Below are 23,112 nucleotides of genomic sequence, written 5' to 3'. Positions count from 1 at the left end.
CATCAGTTTAAACATATTGATTTTATTGTATCTGATTGTTCTATATGAAGTTTTTGGTTGTCTGTAAACTTACTGTGTTTGCTAAATCTTGCTCATGGTACATTATTTTCTTATGCGTTTTGTAACTTCTAACTGTGAGTTCATGTTAGGTAATGTCTTTTCTGAAAGAGTCTAATGAACCTGGGTCTAGGGTATCTCTTTTTGAGTGGTTTTGCTTTTGCCAGATACCCCAGTGCTTTCTTTGCCAGGATCATTTTTAATGTTAATATCCCACTTTAAGAATTCCTACTGGTTTAAAATAAAATCTAAACCTGTGTGAACATCCTCCCGTTGTGACAAATTCTGAGGAGACTTGCCCGCAATATCCCATCAAGAGCATGGGCCAAGGCAAAAAAGTTCCATGTCATCATCCATTTTTAATAAGAAGATTTTCCTAATTTACTTTTTTCATGGGAGGGCCAAAATTTATGTGGGGGGGTCGGTCTCTGTTCCAGTCTCTCCCTCTTTGGTGAGGACCAAACGGCCTCATTTCTTGTCCTTCCAGAGCTTTAAAACCCAGACCCTTGGTTACCAAGATGGGTAAATTCCCATAAGGCAGCCAAAGTGTCAGCTCTTCTGCTTACTTCTGTTTTCAGTTCTCATGTTTTTTTGCCCCTAACTATGCATTTATATTTTGTGTTGGAAAGGTTAGTTTGTCTAATCTATCATATTGCTCTTCTCATCATTATGAACATCAATTATTTTATAGTCATAAAAAATTGTCCTCTGATTGGACCCTGGATAACAGAAAGCTTTTGTTAGTTCTCATATTCAATAAAATCAATTTGTTTCTCCCTTTCTTAGGTGATCGAGGGACTAATTGGTATTAGGGATTAATTTTCCATGCTAAAATTATAGATTAATTTATATCCTTTATTTAATTTTGCATTTCAAAATGGGATTTATGACCATTTGTATCTATATCAATTTCAGCTCTAGGTCCACCATTTACTTGCTATATGAGTTTGATCAAGTTATATACATTCATTGTGCCTCAGTTCTGTCATTGTAAAAAGGGCCATGATAATAGTATCAGTATTAGCAGGTTGTTATGAGAATTATGAAAAAGATGTAAAACATTTGGGAAAGTTCTTTCTCTTTTTTAATATTTATTTATTTGGCTGCACCAGGTCTTAGTTGTGGCACGCGGGGTCTTCGTTGCGGCATGCAGGATGTTAGTTGTGTCATGTGGGGTCTTAGTTGTGGCATGCGAGCTCTTAGTTGCAGCATGTGAGGTCTAGTTCCCGAACCAGGGATTGAACCCGGGCCCCCTGCAGTGGGAGCGAGTAGTCTTTACCACTGGATCACCAGGGAAGTCCCTAGGAAAGTTCTTGGACACATAGCATTTAATAATTGTACTTCTTATCATTATTATTACTGTTATTATCTGTAGAAGCAGTATAGTAATTGCATATTTGTTTCTGAGGATGTGTTCATTTGTCCTACTTTGTGTCCAGGCTACTTTGTATTCATGGTTTTTTTTTTTTTTTTTTTTTTTTTTTTTTTTTTTTTGCGGTACGCGGGCCTCTCACTGTTGCGGCCTCTCCCGTTGCGGAGCACAGGCTCCGGACGCGCAGGCTCAGCGGCCATGGCTCACGGGACCAGCCGCTCCGCGGCATGTGGGATCTTCCCGGACCGGGGCACGAACCTGTGTCCCCTGCATCGGCAGGCGGACTCTCAACCACTGTGCCACCAGGGAAGCCCTGTATTCATGGTTTTAATCCAAATAAATTAACTTCAGACTTTTTTCATTATAATTTTCCTGTCTAAAACCTTTAGGAGTGTTTTCAAGAGTTTGAGTCACCTTCCTCATTATGATAACATGTTAAGACAGTCCTTGTTGTGGGATTTCTTCTGTAGTTTCTACTTACTTAGATACTTCCACCCTTCCTAAGGAATCTTTTACTTATTCTTTAACTTAGCTTATATTTATAAACCAGCTTTGAGGCTCTGCTTTCATCTGTTTATTCCAGGTGTTCTTTCCATTCCCTTGAATAATTTTCCATTTTGAGCAATTTGTTTTGTGATTTAGATATTTCTGTCAGGTCTTTAACAATGACGACAGATGTACCCATGTTAGTTTTCTGGTCTTGGTATTGTATTTCTGTTATGTAAGATGTGACCATTGACCAAAGCTGAGTGAAGTGTTCAAAGAACTCTCTGTACCATTTTTGCAACTTCCTGTAAACTTATAATCATTTCAAAATAAAAAGTGAAAATAATGGCATTTCAAAAGGAAAGTCAAAATGAGTTTTAAAGAAGATACCCAGACCTGAAAACTGGTACATGTATGATTTTGAGATAGTTCTTAGGCTTGACACAACTTGGTCATCGTGTGTGTGTTTGTGTGTGTATAGTTCTATGCAGTTTTATTCCGTGCGTATTCATATAACCATCATGATGCAAAATACAGAATTGTCCCATCACTACCAAGGAACTCCCTCATGCTACCACTTTATTGTCTACCTACCTCATCCCTGTCTCCTGGCAACTACTGACCTGTTTTCCATCTCTCCAGTTTTGTCAATTTCAGAGCATTATATAAGTGGAATTATATAGTATGTCACTTTGTGAAATTATTTTTGTTCATTAAGCATAATTCCCTTAAGATACATCCTAGTTTTTCACCTATCAATAATTTGACCCTTTTAGTTGATGAGTAGTATTGCATTGTGTGGATGTACCAGACTTTGTCCATTCACCTGTTGAAGGACATTTGGGTTGTTTCTACTTTTTGGCTCTTAGGAATAAGACTGCTATGAATATTCCCGTACAAGTTTTTATGGAAATGTAAGTTTTCATTTTTGCGGGATAAATGCCCAAAAGTACAGTTGCTAAGTTGAATAGTTAATGCATGTTTAGTCTTTTTTAATTTTTTTTTGTTTTTGCGGTATGCGGGCCTCTCACTGTTGCGGCCTCTCCCGTTGCGGAGCACAGGCTCCGGACGCGCAGGCTCAGCGGCCATGGCCCACGGGCCCAGCTGCTCCTCGGTATGTGGGATCTTCCTGGACCGGGGCACGAACCCGTGTCCCCTGCATTGGCAGGTGGACTCTCAACCACTGCGCCACCAGGGAAGCCCTAGTCTTTTTTTTAAAAAAATTGAAATGTAGCTGACATACAGTATTATGTAATACATATTTAATCTTATAGGAAGCTACCCAATTATTTTCTGGAGTGGCTGTACATTCCCCAACTAACAATGTATGAGAGAACTGCCATTTATGATATTTTCTCCTTTCAGAAATCTCTGAATATCCAGATTTAAAAAAATAAAAGACGCGTCTGGTGATGAAAACGTTCACCACTTAGATTGTGGTGATGTTTGTACAACTCTGAACATACTAAAAAACCATTGAATTGGTTACTTTAAATGGTGACCATTATGGTATGTGAATTAGAGCTCAATAAAGATGGTAAAAAAGTAAAAGGATATTACAAGAAGGCATCTAATTGTATTACAAAAAAAACTTATTCCTTCACTAAATTTCTAGTATTGATTAAGAATTGACCATGTGGCAGGCATTACATGTAATGCTTTACAGGATACACGTCAACTCCTGACCCATCTAACAACTAGCATGTCACTTAACCATTCTCAACATCTGCATCCTTTTCTGTAGTAAAATTACCTTCCTTTGTGAGGATTAAATGAAATAATGCATATAAATGCATTTAGAATGCTGCCTGCCTAGTATCATCATCCTCATATTAAATTCATGAAAAGGCATTTTCCCCTTACAGTTCGTGACAGCCTGGTAACAGTATTATGAGAAAGTGAGCCATGTGTATTAATAAAGGATGACATATTTTTCCATTGTATATATAGGAGGACAAGGGAAGCAGCTGATGTTTACCGATCACCTACTATGCACCAGACACTGTATTTACTAGCCTCTGTTATGCACATTTAATCCAAACATTGCTCCACGATGGGAGTAGTATTATCGCCATGTAATAGAAGAGGAAACAAACTCAAAAAGCTTAAGAAAATTTCCCAGTTTCATAAAGCAAGTATTTGATGTAACCAAGTTAGCAAACCAGGTCTGTGCCCCAAATTCGTGTTTTTCTACTTTCCCAGATGAAAGGAATTAATTTAAATTATTAGACTTTTCTTCAGACTCTGCAATTAACTTAGGGTATTTAGGTCCTTGAAGCTTTTCTCTCCACTTTATTCAGAAACTAAAATTTAGCATGTCTAAGGTTGTTGGTGTTTAAAATATTCTTAATATTTTAAATTTCATATTTAAATTTCATATTTTAAATTTTGACAAAATTTGGATATCCTTCTGGGAGTTCAGAAAGAGGTTTTGTTCATCCTGGATTTCCAACTGTTTGGAGCTTGAATCAAAGTTAAAGTGCAAAAAAACAGAAGTGCTGGTGGGAAAGCCCATGGCCAGAAGCACTCAGGAAGAAATGAAGAGATAGATCCTAAAGATTCGAAGAAGGCAAAGCACCCACTGCCAGACTCAATTAAAAAACAAAACAGGGCTTCCCTGGTGGCGCAGTGGTTGAGAGTCCGCCTGCCGATGCAGGGGACACGGGTTCGTGCCCCGGTCCAGGAAGATCCCACATGCCGCGGAGCAGCTGGGCCCGTGAGCCATGGCTGCTGAGTCTGCGTGTCTGGAGCCTGTGCTCCGCAACGGGAGAGGCCACAACAGTGAGAGGCCCACGTACCGCAAAAAAAAAAAAAAAAAAAAAACAGAAACAAAAAAAGAATTCCATGCCAAGAAGAAAATTGTGTGCAATAATATGACAGCGAAACCATTTCTCAAGTTTATTCCCCCGTGGATTAGTCTCTGTGTTCTTCCTCTGTCTTCTTTAAACTGCTTTTTCTTTAGAAACAGCCAAGTGTTGTAGTGGTAGCAAAGACGGGACTCTAATGTCAGCAAATTTGTTGAGAAAAACCACAAAGAGAAACTGTTTCTTTGCAGTGAACCTCAAAGATTATACCTCCCATTCTTCAGGTTTATGGAGGGACTTGGCTGCAGGTTTCCCCTGGAAAGAAACAACAAGGGTTTGGAATTCCAGTCGGAAAACTTAGGTGTTCCTGATTTCTGGAGCAACACAGGGGCAGAATCCCAGTGAGCACTCGCATTGTTGTGAGACAGGAGATCCTTGGATAGGAACCCTCTTATTGATTCCCAGGGGTTTAAGTGCCTGGCTTCATGCGTTGGCATGTTATAACTTATCTTATTGTCCTTTATTTTATTTACTATAAAATAATAATAAACAGGAGCAGGAGAAACAAGGTCTGGTTCCCATATGATTAAAAAAACAAAATCAAATGGTCTTGGGTTGGGTTAGGAAGTTCTCTGAACTATGACAGATGACCTCAAAACTGGCTGAAAAACCCAAGAATGAAAAATGGCATGCTGCAATTTCCAGGAGGATGCTGGAGAGATGGGCTTCAGACACATTTCATTTTGCATTGTTATTAATGGCTTGGAAAGAGTCTGTAAACCTATTAGGGCAATTATATCTTCAGATGAGGGTAAATAGGATGGCGTTAGAGACACTAGTGAGGAAGAGACATAGTACAGAGCAACCTAGAGAGATTAGAAATATGGACAGGAAATGAACAAATGAGATCAGCCTGGGAAAGTAGAAACATGCATCTGGAGAAATACATAATTTCAAAAACAGAGAGGTACATAAAGGAAGGGTCATACTTGGAAAGCAACAATGGTAAATGGGCTTTTGAGCGGATATCAATTTTGGATATGTTTGAGACATGATGGAAAAGTAATATGAAGGCCTGGTGTTCAGATAGCCTTTTGGAGAGCATTTTTTTCAAACAAGGGCATTTCTATTATCTCAGTTGATTATCAGCCCAGAGGTTGGAAGCAAATAATTTATTCTCCATTAAAGAGATGAGGAGAGGTTAAGTGAGTTGCTTAAAGTCAAACAATTCGTTCATAAAATAGACTTGGTTAAAACGTGGATCTCTTGACTCCTTATTTTTTTTCTCTTTTCACGGCAACACCTTGTCATGACGTCTTGGATCTCAGAATAGTAACTGTTTCTGGCTCAGGATTGACCCATCTCTTTCTGATATTGTGACCAATTTTTTTTTTTTTTTTTTTTTGCGGTACGCGGGCCTCTCACTGTTGTGGCCTCTCCCATTGCGGAGCACAGGCTCCGGACGCGCAGGCTCAGCGGCCATGGCTCACGGGACCAGCCGCTCCGCGGCATGTGGGATCCTCCCGGACCGGGGCACGAACCGGCGTCCCCTGCATCGGCAGGCGGACTCTCACCCACTGCGCCACCAGGGAAGCCCTGTGCCCAATTTTATTTCATCTGAGACTGAGCTTAGTGCGACTGAAGCTCTGAACAGGGGATAAACCCCACCCTGCCCCACAGTCCTGTATTTCCAGGATGAAGTGAGGCAGTAGGTAATGGATGGTGGATCTCTGGATTAGGAGTCAGAACCCTACAATAATGGTGTTACTAAATTCAGGGGTCCGGGTGGGCAAACCATATGCCTTCTCTAGTCTTGTGTGTTTTACCTGTAGGACTGAGTGGGTAGATTGCTTATGGTCTCATGAAATTGATCTCTTTGAAGATCTGAAAAAAGAATGAAGCTAGTGCAAATAGACAATCAAAGACAGAGACCAAGAAGCCCGAGAGGTGGTGGGGGGAGAGGGAGAGACCTCGACGCAGATACGTGTGACATCCGGACTGTGAACACTTATTAGCATATGGCAAGCAGGCAAATTTACGTTTTCAAGGATGGCCATTGCAAAACTTATCTCAGGCTCTTCTCTTGTGCCCCTGTTAGTTCCTATCTTAAAGCTGACTCGTCATTTTTTTCTTTTCCTTGGTAATGAAGTATGAGTTTTGGTGCACCCTCATCTGCCCCTTTTGCGTGGACTGCAAGTAGGAATCACTAGATGTCTTTTGAGTTCTGCCGAGCTCATTATGGCCTCTGCATCCACACGGGTAGGCTCCTTGCAGCCATGTGTATGTCATGATTCCCCCATTCCGTCTCCATAGGTGATTAGATTGTAGGGTAACACCTGGCTCAAGCAGAGCCAGTTCCTTCCAGTTGGGAATTAGAACCAAGAGATACTCCTTTTATTCTCTCAGTGTGATTAGAACAAAGAAATATGGAGTAAGTGAATGTTTAGAGAAAGGATGCAGCTAATGTTAACAGTGAATGTCCGTGAGGCCTTAGAGGGGAAAAGAGATGGTGGCTGACAGATCCTGATTCCAGCCTGGCTGGATACCTACAGTTGAATCTTTTTAATGCAGTCCCCTCCACCCCCATTTTAAAAAATTGTTTTATTGAGATGATCTTTTTAACAAGATGTTTTCACTGAGTCAGCTGAATTGATACCCTGTTAACATGCAAATGAGCCCATCCTAAACTTTTTCCACTTCAGCCAACCCATTAGTCCTTCAGGATTCTGCTCCAAGGTGGGTTTTCGTTTGGTATGAGGTTGTTTGTGTATGTATGTGTGTGTGTATGCATGCGTGCATGTATGTATATATGTACGTTGGTATGTATTCATCCAAGGCCATCATTTAACACACATCTCATAAGTGCCTTTATCTATGTGCTAGGGCACTGTGCTGGCACTGGGATACAGTAATGAATAAACAGAGCCATACCCTCAAGGAGCCCGAGGAAGATGGCCAACAAAACGGATAATCATACCATACGCTGTAAGCGTGGTGCTGGAAGTTGGCAGAGACTCAGGGAAGCACCAGGGGTCACTGGATGGGTGTCAGGGAAAGCTTTCTGGAAAGGGTAGTGCCTGAGTTGAGTCATAAAGGATTGTTTGGAGATTCCCAAGTTAAGAAGGGGGGATGATCGTTTCAGCAGAAGGTATGACATGGGCAAGCACTTGGGGGCAACAGCATGATGTGAAAGAAATGCCTGGTTCCTAGGGTTACTGGAACATAAAGTACAGTAAGGAGTTAAGAGAGCTGAAGCCACAGAGGCGAGGAGAGGCCTGGTATGGGAAGTTTTGTCCATCATATCAAGAATCATAGACTTTAACTTGAGAGGACTGGGGAATGATTGGAGACTCCCATACAGATAAATGACATTTAAGATGAGAGCAGAATGATAAGAAGGACCCAGACTGGTTGAGGTTGATCCAAGCAGGGGAAGCAGACGGTACAAAAGCACCAAGGACTATGGCTCAGGTTTCTGGTTAAAGAGCAGGTGAAACGAGGTATCACCCACTGAGGTGCAGAGCACTGGAGAAAGTACAGAAGGTTCTGGAACCTATCTGAGACATGTTGAGTGTTCCGGTTTTCCTAGGAATCAGATCATAAGACAAGATTAACATGCCTAAGGTTTTCTATGGGATGCTCTTGAGATCAACACCAGTGGATGGGAAGGAAGGGGAAGGGGAAAAGGAAGCAGAATTGAATAGAAGGAAAGTGTAGCTTCAACAGAAATCACAGCTTGGCCCCTACCAGGAGGTCTGGAGAGAGGGCGAACCTTCAGGTCTGACCCGAGTCGTTTGTATCATTGGATGTGCGCCACCCCCCAAGGCAGTGTCATCTGGGGCAAAGTGGGCCTCCTTAGCTGAAGCAACATGCAAAGGTGGCTGACAGAGGAGAGCCTCTGCTGCGTAGCTGGGATCATAAGCCCTTTCCTCCCGAAGGGGGATCTGGGTGGTGCACCACAGAGCCCACCACAGTGGGGTGGAGGTGCCTGTGGCTTCAGGTGGAGACACCCCTTGTGCTACTGGGTGTATGAGCTTGACACCGAGAGAGTAGTTCTGGCTAGGCATGAGGGCTGGGAGGTGGTGTCGCATCAGTGATGAGAATGCTTGATCTTTTCGGGCACATGCACGCTTTGGAGAATCTGAAGAAAACTAGAGACTCGCCCCCCCCCCCCCCAGGAAAAAATGTGCCAAAATACATACCTACGGAATTCGCTCGGCTTTCTTTGGACTGGGTGCGCTCAATAACACTCTGTACCCTGGGCCACATCATGCAGTATTTTAATTAGTCAGGTCAATCCATCCAGTCTCTTGAAGCATTCACAGAATATCAGGTACTGTCCATTATTTCACCTAATCCTCATACCATATAAGTTAACCATGTTAGCCCATTTTACAGAGGAGGAAACTGAGTTTAAATGAACTTGTCCAGGGGCACCATTGTTAGCAGGCACCACATGGCTTAGAATTGCTATCTGTGTGACTAGCAGAGTTGGATTCCATTTCTGAGCTCCATAGTGGGCTCTCTGTGTGCCCACTTGGGCATTATCAGGGTAACAGTGGATTCTTGCCAAGTGGGGAGGAAAGCCAGTGGCCTCAGGGATCGGTCAACAAGGTTTATGGACACCATCCTCCAGCAGCCATCAGGGTGCAGAGACCTGCGTTGCTAGGGAAGGAGAATCTACTGCTGGCATCAGGCAGACGGCTCCAGGGTGCAGGGGAGGGGGGCGCAGGCCAGGCTCCCAGGGTGATGTTAGCTTGAGGGGGGCCCAGTGGTCATAGGAGTTTTGGCAGGGGAGGAGGACCAGCCAGTCCCTCACTCTGTCCCTGGTGGGCAGGTGGCTGCCTCAGATATTTTTCTCTTGTATGGATGTTGCCATGGAAAATAGCCTATCTTATGTTCTCAGGTTCATGGGCTAGTTACTTTCTATTTTACTTGAAAAAAAATGTCATATGAGTGTCATTCATACTTTCCTTACTTCTAAGAGCCTTTACCATCTTTTTTTTTTTTTTTGCGGTACGCGGGCCTCTCACTGTTGTGGCCTCTCCCGTTGCGGAGCACAGGCTCCGGACGCGCAGGCTCAGCGGCCATGGCTCACGGGCACAGCCGCTCCGCGGCATGTGGGATCTTCCCGGACTGGGGCACGAACCCGTGTCCCCTGCATCGGCAGGCGGACTCTCAATCCCTGCGCCACCAGGGTACCATCTTTTTATACTAGTTAATGAGAAGTCAGTTAGCAAGACCATAGTAAATCTGTCATCACAAAGTGAATGAGTCAAATCAGCCTTGTGTGGCAAACATAGTTTCTACCTTTATCTGAGTAGGATCTCTTACAACAAACTTTGTGATAAAGTAGTTTCCCATGAGAACCTTTCATAGTCCCAAGGTTTTAAGTGAGGAGACCTTGCATTAAAACATTACAGAAGCTTTAGGGATTTAGAGAGAAACTCAACTTTGTGCTGACAAAGTAGAGACTAAATACAGATTCGCCTTAAATTGTTTAGTAAATGTGTAAATATTCAGTAACCGTGTCCCTTAAAGCTACCCCTACAAGGGATTTCCAGGGCTCCTGCTTAGAAAAAAGAGAGTGGCCCCAATCTTAACTTTAATTTTAATTAAAGCTGAGTCAGAGATATGTGGCTGTTTATAATAATTGTTTTCCACAGTGGCATTAGCTTACAGCAGAACCATTATTCTACTAACCAGCATCTTGTTATATATTACTTTCTCTCTCGCTATAGAGAATACCCAGGAAATGTATAAACTAGGCAGGTGTCAATAACAAAATGTGTTCATCTCTCTTGTCAGCAATACTTTGGGGTTTTTGGAGGTCATTGGAAATTATTTGTGGCTATGAAGTCATGAACACAGGACTTGGTTACTTTTAAAAATATGTATTAATTATACATACCTTTTTGGAAGATGCTCAGTATATTGTACTGTAAATTCAGACAGTCCTTATCAGCTTTGGTATGATTACAGCAGGGAAGCAAGAGTAGAATTTGACTGGGGTCTAGGTTGGTCAGGGCTTCTCCATTTTTTACCCACTCACTGTCACAGGGACTCCAAAACCTGTTCTTTTAATCACTCTATGCCATAAAGATACACACCAGCAACTCCTTTTAAATGAATCAGCTCATCTGTTTGTTTTATCAGACCTGTGCTTTCATGTTCGAAAGAACATGTATGTGTCAGCATATCCACTCAGCTCTTCTACTGACCCATTTTACAGATGAGGCAAGCTTAGAAGTTTTTCAGGCTAATTCCAAAGTCAGCTAATTTGAAATGAATTTAGAAAACCTAAGTTTTTCTCTATTTCAGTCTCTGGTTCCTGCCTCTTATGTTCACTGTCTCCAATAAAAAAATGAGTATCTGGACCTTCAAAAGTGACCAAGCACTCTGCCTGGGGCCAGGTCAGCATTTGTCTTGAGGTCAGAAATCCAGGGTTTCACTTGGGATTCAGTGCACACAGGTGACCCGTCCAACTCAGAAGCGCTTATCCGTTGACATACCAGTGATGTGTGGGAGGAGCCTGTTTTCCACTCCACTGTTCCTTTGGGAATTCGCTCAGAAAAACCTGTGACTAGACCCTCAGGCATATGTCTCTACCATTCCTATTTGTCTGAAAAGATAGGGAGCCAGAGGCTGATGAGGCCCTATGGCCCTGGAGCCTTTGCTACAGCTGAGTACAGGAAACCGGAGGGGAAAAAAAAAGACATGCAGCCAAAGTCCCTTCCTGGAGGCGGATGGGAAACCTGGGAAGTATAAACTGGGGTTGCAGCCTTGCACTTGGGGGTTGGCTTGCTATTTTGAGCCTCCATCCAAGAGTGAGTCTCACATCCCTCATCTGGGGGTGAGCTGTTGTGCTGGGCCCGGAGAGATCGGAATCCAATCACATGTGTTTCCATTCAGCCCAAAGGTGAAACTGATTGCATGTGACCATAGATCCAGCGGCTCCAGCCCATGCTGTCAAACAGGCTTTTAGCAGAGGGTTGGGCAGTTCCAGGATTCAATCTTGTGGTTTAGGGCCCAATGCGGGTGGAGTGAGGGTGGGCTGGGGAGGAGGTTGCTCCCCAGAGATAACTCACTGCTGTCTCAGTTCTGAACAGGCACCAAAGTCTGCTTCGAGAAAGAGCAGCCCTCACCTTTGAGACACAGAGTTCCTATTCCATAATGCCTAAATAACTCAGTCTCCAATGGTCGGATATCAGAAATTCAGGTGACTCTAAGCCAGGCAGGTGGCATAAAAACATGGAAGCCAACCCTACGTGAAGGAAGAGGAAGCAGCAGACATTATAGCTAATTGGGGAATACATGTTTGTTCCAAGGGGCAGCCAGTGTTCAGCTGTAGCTGACGGGCGACACTGTGTATTTACGAGCCCAGAATTGCCAAGTTTTCCAATTTTTAAAGAAATCTAAATTTGAATATGAAATCTATACATTTAAAAATATTGGCTAAATTGGGCTTCCCTGGTGGCGCAGTGGTTGAGAGTCCGCCTGCCAGTGCAGGGGACACGGGTTCGTGCCCCGGTCCGGGAAGATCCCACATGTCGCGGAGCGGCTGGGCCCGTGAGCCATGGCCGCTGAGCCTGCGTGTCCGGAGCCTGTGCTCCGCAACGGGAGAGGCCACAACAGTGAGAGGCCCGCGTACCGCAAAAAAAGAAAAAAAAAACATTGGCTAAATAAAAAATGTCACTCCACGTAAATATTCATTTAATACCAGCCTCACTGTTGCAGGTTGGGTTTCCTGGGAAGCAAAATTCTGAGAAGAATAAGATGCAGGAAGCGTATTAGGGAGTGTGCTTAGGCTCAACATCTGTGGAAGGGAAGGGAAGGGAAGCATCGGGCAGAGAGGGAAGCTGAGCTGTGATGTGGTCTTAACAAAGCCTTCAGTTGACCTTATAGGTCTGACACTGGGATAATCCATTAGAGTTGTTGCCCTTTTGTACCTGGGAGGCCAGGCCTTTATACGCTCACATTAGCAATTACTGGGTCAGGCTGCCCTTGCGGGAGTGGGTACCTTAGACAAGGGCAGTTTCCAGGAAGGGGCTGAGAGCACCTGAGGGGCTGAGTCCTTCAGCTCTGAACTGGGGGCTGGGTGGAGATTCTTGTGTCTATGCAGACGCCTCCTTGCTCTGCTCAGATTGACCTCCTTGTGTAATTTCTGGGAGCAAAAACTCCAGGATCTGTGTGTGCCTCTTCTCTTGGGGGTCTCAGGGCCTCTTTACCACAGCTGCTCTTAGGGCCACGGTAGTACTCATTAATGTCCTCTCCTAACCATTCTAGATTCCCTTCACTCTCAGCGAGCTCCTCTGCTGGTCCAGGTGATGTACTTGGTGTTGGAACATGGACCTGCGTCTCTGAGGGGTAAGAGACCCCGGTCACCATGTCCATCTCAGGTTACAGCTGGTGTACTTGTTCATTTACCATCAAGCTCAGGCAGGGCTGTACCTGAAAGAACCCCTGTGGATCATAAGAGTGTCCGACATACCCCTCCCTGCCCCCATTGTGCAATAGCAGCCCTATCTCCTCCTTCTCTTCATGGTCCTACCCAGAAGGATGCCAACTCTCCTTCTTGCCTGTTTAGTCCCTGAGCACAAAGAGCCCAAGGTGCCCTATAACAGCTGTCATTTGTAGTTCAGCAGAGTTCTTGCTGTGCCCCCTGGTAGAAGCACTTGCCCTTTGGGGAGAAGACACTAAACAACCCAGAGTTGCAGGGATGGGAAACACATATTTCCCAGTTGGGTCCCTGGCAGTGAAGGTAAAAGGGGTCGCTCCTGCTTCTTCCCCTTGTTTCTGGGATCCATGTGTTCTCCCTTTGGAAACACAGCACCCTATAAAGGGCAGAGATTTACAACGCACAGTGCGTCCTGGAGGGTGTTGCCTTATCCTTGCAGGGAGTCGTCTCTGGAATGGCGCTTCGGTTGTGCCTTCGGTAGGCCATTCCTCCTCGCTCAGGTTGGCAGGTGCAGGGTGATGTGGTATTTGATATAGCTAGTGGATCCTGCAGCCACGTGGCCTTTCTTGCATCTCATTGGCTGTTAAACAAGCCCCTTGGTCTGGTGTGTGCTGCTGTGTGGATCCCATGCCAGTGCCTCAGACACCCCGTAAGCCCTCACATAGGGTTGGTTGACTGAGGCCACAGCAACAGAAGATGCAAATCCATATCTAGAACATGTGTTTGTTTCTATAAAAGTGAATCACTGTGCTTTCCAGTGTGAAAGGGGTCTGAGGTCGTCTACACAAGGGGCTGTGTGTATCTCTGAGGCATGGTGCCACCTTGGGGAGGGAGTGTTGCTCTGTGTTGCTGGCAGGATGGATGTTTGACAGCACCAGTAGCTGGATCAGCGCTGGTGACTGGGTCTTGGTTCCCTGCATGGCCTCTATCCCTGTCACCATGTCTTGTCTACACCATCCATGGGCTCATTGAACCAGCACTGGGGTGACTGATGACGGAGGGTGGCTGATGTCAGCTGACCGAGTCATTTTGTCTGCCGCATCGTTTAGTGCCTCTTCCGTGATGGGTGCTCTCTGGAGGGCGCTAAAATACAATACATATATCTTCACTCTTTATGCCCACTCCCCTGGTCTACCACGTGCTGCTAGCTAAGGCCACCTTTTCCTCGATCTTTATTCCTTCCTCTTACCTCCTAGGAATACTTCAACACTCTGTATAATCTTGAGCCACTTCTCTTCCTCAACATTACGTATAATCTTGAGTCACTGTTCTTTCCAAAGAGGATGACTAGCTGTACTGTCTGAAACTGGACATTTGGGAAGAGAGCTCTTCGCTATTGCCTTTCAACACCACCCCTGGGTGGGACTGTCCAGTGGCCATGGTCTGTTTTCAGTGTGATCTAGATACCGAGCCAGCGCATCTAGAAGTCAGGCTCAGGTGTTTTCCTCCTCCACCAGCTGATCCTCAGGGCCATAGGTGTGTGCTAGCAGGAAGGTACCGGAGCAGCAGCAGTGGATGACGTGGGAGACGGGGCCACGCCCTTCTCAGGATCAATTGCTGCTGGGCCAACTTGGTCTTGTGACTTGGTGGGTCTGATAGAACCCAGCTCATAATGGACATTTCTGGTCACTTCATGCCTCGGGTCAAGCCCTCCATCTCTACCAGGGCCCAATAGCACTCAAGGACCTATTTTTCAAATAGTGCCTAATTTTCTTACTCCAGAGCCCTAAGAGTGTAGATTGTGATACGTCTGTTGGGACTGCATAACCTTCACGTGGTGGCTTTTCCCACCACAAGTACCTCCAGTGCTGTAGAGTTTATTGGGTCTTATGGCTGAAGTGGCAGGGCTGTTTGCACTTGCATCCTGGATCTGCTGCAGAGCCCTTTCCTGCCCCAGGCGCGGCTCAGAATGGACAGCCTTTGACGTAAATGTGCTGTAAAAGTATTTCCAGGACTAAGTTGTCTTTAAAACCTGAAGAGGCCTCCCAGGCTTTGTGCGGAGGAGGCCAGGCGCCTGCAGAATCATTCTCTACCGAGGAAATGAATGAGAACGTCCATCCAGGAAGAAGTAGGATTGCATACCTTGCTCATGCTGATATGTTTGATTTTGGAATAAGCCCATGGGAGTACTTTCCTGTGGCTATCGTATTTTTTTTTCTTTTTTTGGCTTATGTGTTTCAAGGGTAGGATTGTTTGTCAGGTTATTTCTGTGTATTTAATATGTAAACATCTAATAATAGCAGGTGAATCACCACTTTGATTTTCATTCTGTGACACTGGAAGTACACGACTAGGATTTCCTTTGTTTGAAATGTAGGTAAAATTAATGGATCCAAATGACTTAATGGGAAGTTCTGAGATGAAATGTTTATTCATATTAGAATAGCCTATATATTTCACAAAAGCCTGGTATATGTCTTTTGCCCCTTCAAAACTCTTCCGTATTTGTTTTGGGACTATGTTTTTCTTCATCCTTCAAATCAGGACCGGAGGAAACGTTTACCCATATCAACAGAGCAAAGTATAAATTTGTTTTGAAAAAGTAGAAAGTGTTTTTAAGAGTCAAAACTGTGTGAATTACTAAGCACTTATTTTAGATATTTTTGAGGTTAAAAGGAAGACAGAATATTCTTGACTTTCCCCTCTGTTCAATTAATTTTCCCCCATTGATTCTACTCTATTCCAAGCTTTATAAAAGAGCTGGAGACTACCAAGATAAATAAGACATAGTCCTGGACACAAACGAGTTCAGCAAATAATAATCAGAACATTAAAGATAATGGTAGGAATAGCTTCCGTCTAATTAACTTTGTGCTAAGAGCTTTACGTGAATAATCTTATTTAATCTTCAATATGTTCACTGTCCTTTACCCCCATATACACTTGTGCCCTCCCTTCCCTCTTAACCAGCTTAGATCCCACAGTTTATCCTCAATTCCCTTGAGTTTCTTTCTCCCTTCTCAGCACTCATCTAGCAAAACCCTTGTGAAAGTCCACACGCTGCCTACTCCATGCCTGCATGTATACAGCTGTACATGACTGGAGGCGTAGCCACACCATGCTTACGGGTCTCTCTTTAAATTTATGGCCGCTCCCTGAGGGGAATCCTTAGTGCTGCCAGGGAATCACATGGTATTTCCCTAGCCCCTTGAATCTCCTAAAAACTGATTTTATACCAGCTCCTTTCCCCTCTTAACGTTCACTACCTTCTCTTCCAGACTGTCGTAGCTGATGGCAGAGAAAACAGACGCAGTCATAAGAGAGCTGCCATAAACTCCCACCATGAACTTGACCTAGCTGCCTGTCTCTGTGCTGTATACTCTTCCCCTTAGTTACTCGAGGAGGAACAGTCCTTGCTCCTGGCTAAGGGGAAGCCCTCCATTTGAACACTAGATGTCACCTGTGTTGTCTATTCAAGAACCCCGACAGCAGTTGTTCCATTTCTCTCCTGCATCGTGAAGTTTCCTCTTCTTTCTGAATCAGCCCCGTTGGCATAAGACGTGCTATTTCCCTCATATTAGATTCTACTTTCTCTGCTAGTTACTGCTCCGTATCCTTGTCCCCGTTTACAAAAAAAAACCCTTGAAAGAGTTGCCTGTATTAGGTGTTTCCAGTTTCCACTTTGATTTTCTTTTGGAAACGCTCCAATCAGATTTCAGCTCCACAACTTCATTAAGACTGCTCTGGCACACATACCCACATGCTAGGTATGCAGTAAATCTGACCAGAATAATTTAATACTTGCTTACACATATACAAAACTACCCCACTGTGAGGTGGGTATGAAGATACTCATTTTATAGGTGCTCTGGTCAAGGTCCTTGGTGATTTCACACACTGATGAACTCTCATTTCCCATCGTCCTTGACCTTTCAACAGCATGTGAACACTTTCTCTTTTTCGAAATAATTTTATTTCTTGACCTTCACAATACTGTACTCTCATGGTGTCCCCACTGTCTCACTGACCACTGTCTCTGATGCTTTTTCTGGTTCTTCCTTTATCCTCAGGATGCTCTTACTTACCTCAGAGCTCTACCTCCACTCCCATCCTTGGTCAGCTCATCCAGCATTGTTCCTTTATATGATAGCTAGAGATTGACTGCTCCCAAATTTGTATCTCTGGCCCAGCTGTTCCCTTAGATTTCTAATCTCGAATATCTACCTGCTTGCTCAACATTTCACTTGGATGTTTAATAGGAAGGTCCACAAGCATATTCCTGACTTTCCCCCCATCCCATTTCTCCCACAATTTTCCCTATCTCACCTTCATCTTTGGAGTTGCTCAGGCCGACACATTTAGTGTAATCTTTGATTCCTCTTTTTCTCATACCCCAGTCAAATCCATCAGCAAATATTGCTGGCTTAACCTTGAATCATATCCAATATCTGACCATTTCGCACCGCTTCCACGGTTACGATTTGGTTCAAGCAACCGCCATCTCACCAGACCTTCTGTGATCCCTGATACGGAAAATTCCAGCCCATCCTCAAGACGCTGGAATGACTTTCATTTCCCCATCCCTGCTGTATTTATCCCCAATGCACTTGCCGCCATTTTAAACGCTATATACTTTTGAAAACACTATATAACTTTTTACTCTTGATTTATGCCTTCTCTAGAATGGAAGCTTCAAGAGGGCAGGGATTTTGTCAATTTTATTCAAATATTTGTATCCCTAGTGCCTATAATAGGTACTCAATAAATATTAGTTGAATGAATTAATAAATCATCACAAAAACACTGTATGGTAGGTAATAAGATGCTCATTTTAGAGGTGAGGTAACCAAGGCTCAGAAGCTTGAAATAATCTGCTGAAGGTCATAGAAACAGGAGCTGGATGAATTGGAATGTGGCAGAGGTCCCTCTATTCCCAAGTCCAGATCCTTAAACAGTATACCATCCTGGATTCTAGTCCATAGTTTTCCTTCTGAACTCAATATCATTTTTTTCATTTTTAATTAGTTTATTTAATTAATTTATTTTTGGCTATGTTGGGTCTTTGCTGCTGCAGGCAGGCTTTCTCTAGTTGTGGTGAGCAGGGGCTACTCTTCGTTGCAGTGTGCGGGCTTCTCATTGCGGTGGCTTCTCTTGTTCTCTTCTTGAGCACGGGCTCTAGGCACACAGGCTTCAGTAGTTGTGGCACACAGGCTCAATTCTTGTGGCTCACTGGCTCTAGAGCACAGGCTCAGTAGTTGTGGCGCCTGGGCTTAGTTGTTCTGCGGCATGTGGGATCTTCGCGGACCAGGGATCAAACCCATGTCCCCTGCATTGGCAGATGGGTTCTTAACCACTGCACCACCAGGGAAGTTCCTTCATTTTTTTTTTAAAAGGAAGTTCTTTAAATGAACACAAGGCCTTTGATCTTCTCTTACACTTTGATGGCAGGTCCTTTCGAGCCACAACTCTCTAATCACTGCTCAGGTACCAAATCTATTCTACAGAGTCATTCTTTGGCCCATGTATTGCCTTGGAATTTTGTGACTGTATCCTATTAGCAAAGTGATTCCTCACCATTTTGAATTTACTTGCTCTGAAATCTAGAATCAGGCAACTCTAAGAAGGCTTACAGAAGCATAAATATTCTTAAATCTAGATTCTTACCACATGCCCTTCAATTACAGGAAAGTTCTTATTCCATCTCTTTCTTCAGACACAGTTTGAAACATTCTTACATTCACTCACCTAATAATAATTGAGCAGTTTCTATGGGCAAGGCCCTATTCCACACACTCAGGACTCAGCAGTGAATAAAAGAGACACATTCCCTGCCCTCAGAGAGTTTACATTCTAGGGATGAGAAGGAAGATAATACTTAATAATAAATTAATATATTATGTGGTGAAAAAGTACTGTGAAGATAAATAAAGCATAGAAGGGGGCTAACAGGTGACAGATGGTATTCTCTTGAATAAGGGTATAAAATAGACTCCCTGAGATCCAGGATATTATTATTATTATTGACACCTGTAGCACAGGGTAAATACTGTGTGAGTATTGTGAGAATGAATGAATAACAGTGAAGAAGAGAGCCCAGTTAGGAGGTTACTGCAGTAGTCCAGGTGATAGCTGCTGGTGGCTGGACACAGAAAGAAGCTCTGTAGATGGAGAGAAGAGATCACAGTGTGTATATATGTCAAAGACAGAACCAATAGTATTTCCTGACAGATGGGATGTGGAGTGCAAACTGGATTGGACTGAAGGAGAGAAGTCAAGGTTTGGATGATGCCAAACCTTTGGTCTGAGCAACTAGAATAAAGTAGCCTTGACTGAGGTGTGGGAAGTCTATGGATGTGGTAGGTTTGGTGGCCAAAATTAAATTTCTTTGGGACCATAAAGTCGCTCAGTGTCTCCCTCTCCCTCTCTCATAGTTTCCTGAGATATCTAAAGCCAAGTACTGCTGTGTATCCAAGGAAAACCATTCAGAGTCATTCTACTGTGGAAAACACCCATGCTGGTTCCACTCCTCACTCTCTTGGCCAGACACAGAGGCATCCTGTGTTGATCACGGCCTTTCTTCTTATTCCTTGAATAAGAAAGGCACCGCCAAGGAAGGCTTTTTTTCTTCAAACTCATCTTAGACACTTGATTTTGATTTAAGAAAGAGAAAGATGATTGAAGGGGATGAAAGAGGGAGAAAATAGTGTTTGTTGTACATTTCTGCTGATGGCAACAGCTTGAACCGATTAGCTGGTTATTATGCATTCCTGTGCATGGCTTTTCACAGCAGTCTGATCCAGAGAAACACATCACAAGTCCTATTCTGCATGGCTTCTTGCATGCAAGCCTGACCTCAAAGAGATTAACCAAGTCTTGTAATTTGAAACAACAGACACACACAAAATCATCAAGTGATCAAAAATATGGTATAAATCTATTTAGTAGAGAGTGTTCTGGATTATAATGACAGTAACAGAAGAGATAATTAGGATGCAAAGAAAGGAAACAAAAACCTGACAAACCCATGAAATTAAAAAAAGGAAGGCAGTGGTATTTCTTTAGGATTGTAAATGTCCCCTACATATTTTTTGCTTTTCCTAAGAACTTGCAAGTTCCCTTCAAATAAAATTGGAGCAGTTAAAACTATGGGAAAGATTCAGAGAGACCTCTGCAGGGTTGCATAGTATGTAGTTAATTCTCTTTTTACTCTGTTCTAAATATAATCCTGCTCATTTGCATGCCAATCCCCAGAATGCTTTGTAATTTCACAACTCTTGGCTAGTGGTCTCAGCACTTAAGCTTTAAGAACAAAGCAAAATGTTTAGGGCGTGCCTTTCGCTTCAGTCTCTCCCCTCCCCCCCCCACCCCGGGCTTTGCAAACGAGTACAGGGAGGTGACCTTTGCTTTGCATTCATCCTCCAAGAGTATCACAGAAATAAAGTGGAGAATGCTGTGGACTTCTCCTGTGAAGACTGCATTCAGTCTAGTTACCCATGAATAACCAGCCGCTGGATTAACTCGAGAAGGAGTGTTTCAGGGGGGCTTAGTCTGCCGTTTGATTATGTGACCAGGCTGGTTCATTTCAGGTTTATGGAAAGCCCAAGCTGGAGTATTCTGTACCCTCTTTCTGTGGATGCTTTTATAGCTTCTCTATTGCAAAGGAAGCCTTCAAGTTAATGAGGAGATATCCCGAAGTGTGGTCGGTGGCCTGCCTTGGAGAAATGTGAATGAAAGATCTCTTACACAGACCTAGTCATGCTCCGTGATATCTACAGAATTTCTATTTAGGGAGCATTAGGATCCACAATGGGGTGTGGTGGTCGTGGGAGACTTGTCTTGCGAGGGCTTTATAATTTTTGCATAGCAAGCCATTTTTGTTGTTGCTGTTATCCAAGTGGTATATTTGGGATTATTTTTTTCAGGAGAGCTGAGAAAGCTCCCTCATCCGACCATCCCTCAGCCCCGAGCCACAGTGGCTCCTCCAAACATGCCCCCCTTGGCCTTCTATTTGAAGCGGGTAGCAAAAGGATAAGATATTCCAGCACGGAAAGGTCATGTTTTTGCTCCTCATAGCACATTGATCTCTATCAGCCCTGCCTAAAGTAAACTCGGCATTGTGAACAGGGCACACCGGATCGCTCACAAAACCCACCGCTGCGCAGTAATGTGCCAGGGCGTTTGGCTTCTCACTACAGGTGTTTTCTACTCTTTACTCACGGAGCAGCGTTAATGCTTTTCCTTCGGTTCTGAGAGCCAGACAGTGGAGTTCCTTTAAAACATTATTTTGAGAATTATTTTTACAATACAGAGAATGGCTGATGGTAGCTGACACGGTGCCCCCTCGCAGCCGTCCGAGAGTGAGGGGTTGCTTCGCATTTTCTGATGCCTATTTTCATGGTCTCGGGATAGCAGCGGCCGGCCAGGCTGCACAAAGTCAGCCCAGTTCTCGGCTTTCTAAGGGGTCGCGGCGGCTGTTTGCACCCAGCGACCAGCAGAGGCGGCGCTCGGCCTCCGCGATAACAAAGGCAGCTGCCGTCGCATCCAGCCCGCGCGGTGGCGAAGGAGAGCGGGTTCCGAGAGGGAAGTCCAGAGCCGTCTCCTTTCTGAAACCAGGGTGGGGAAGGTGGGGAATCGGACCACGGGCAAGTCGGAGGCGTGGGCGCTTTCCCGGGCTGCGGCGGGGCCAGGAGGGCTACGCTGGTGCCTCTCTGCCGCCGACACCAGGGACTGCAGCATCCCCGCCCCGAACAGTCCCTCGCGCCCCCTGGTGGCGGTGGAGCAGGCTGGCTCCGCTGCACTCGCAAGTCACCAGAAAAAAAAAAGGAAGAAAAAGTGGGTGAGGCAGATGCAAGGAGGAAAATCAATAGGGATAAGAGAGAAGAGGGAGGAGTCGCGGATCAGCCATTCTTGTCTTACGGGGTCCCAGCTGGCACCGCAAAAGAAAGGAAAAAAAAAAAAAAAAGCCCGGGCGTGAACGCGAGTGGAGGAGGGTGTGTGTGTGGGGGTCGGGGGTGAAAGGGGGACCGGGGAGATTTACTATTGTCTCTGGCAGCCGCCGCGGGAGCCGGGGAGGGGGGCGGAGGCGAGAGGAGGAGGCGGCGGCCGCGGCCAGCGCACCATTCGCTCCACCTGATCTTGGGGCGCTGTGCGCTGAGGAAGGCGCGGGCGAGCAGGAGTAGAAGAAGGAGGCAGGGAGGCAGCTGCTGCAGCCACCGCCGCCACCATGTCCTACCAAGGCAAAAAGAACATCCCGCGGATCACGGTGAGTCGGACGCCCGGACTCCGCCGTGGCTCGCTCGCTCCTGGCCGGCTGCACCGCGGATGGGGGCGGCTTGGATCCCGCCGGCTTCCCTGGGCTGGTACCCGGGGAGGGACGGGGGCCCGGGGCCGGGGCGGGGGGGTGGTGTGTGGAGAGCGGTGGTCAGTCCGGCCGGCGCGGCGGGGCGCCACCCAGACGGAGCGACCCTGGGATTTGGGGAAAACCAAACAAAGAGGAAACCCAAACAGTGGCGTGGAGAACTTTGGATTATTTATCTTCCTTCCCCACCACCCGGTAGTTTCCAAATAACACAGGGGTCTCGGCCCTCCCTGGACCTCCGCGCCGCCTGGGTCGTCAGTGTGTGCTGCCCCAGGCGAGGTATGTTTTTTGTAGAAGGTTCCTTTTGGCGGGGCGGGGTATGGAGAGATGACACCTTTCCCCAGGGGTACTTGGTAGCCCGACCGCGCCCCTCTCTGAGCTCCAGCCCCGTGGCTCCCCGCCCCCACCCCCCTACCCTACCACCCCGCGACGGTGATGGGATGCCTGGACATCCGTCTTCACCTTGGCCACTCCTTGCTTGTATTCACCCCAGTTCATATTTCGGTGCATCATACTCGGACTCGACAGCTAACGTGGCTGTAGTGAGAATGACCAACTTTTTTTTGCCCTTGATGCCTTTACATTTTTCCTGTCATTTCTCCCCCTCATCCCAAGAAAAGGCTGAGTTTTTAGAGCA

General features: G+C 45.1%; 1 protein-coding gene across 2 annotated transcripts in view; it reads left to right on the top strand.

Moving 5' to 3' along the window:
* Positions 1 to 23,112, top strand: part of DPYSL3 (dihydropyrimidinase like 3) — a 114,431-nt gene that overhangs the window by 25,670 nt on the left and 65,649 nt on the right. The window contains exon 1 of one of the 2 annotated variants that reach the window (XM_030851500.2): positions 22,172 to 22,379. The exons of the other annotated variant lie outside the window; for it this stretch is intronic. Coding sequence (XP_030707360.1) covers positions 22,341 to 22,379 — 39 coding nt within the window. The 5' untranslated portion in view covers positions 22,172 to 22,340. Of the gene's footprint in view, positions 1 to 22,171; positions 22,380 to 23,112 lie in introns of those variants that run through there. 2 annotated transcript variants of the gene reach the window in all.

This window comes from Globicephala melas, chromosome 3 (genome assembly GCF_963455315.2).
Source record: "Globicephala melas chromosome 3, mGloMel1.2, whole genome shotgun sequence".
Classification (NCBI taxonomy): Eukaryota; Metazoa; Chordata; class Mammalia; order Artiodactyla; family Delphinidae; genus Globicephala; species Globicephala melas.
This window is presented reverse-complemented; position numbering and strand designations above follow the sequence as displayed.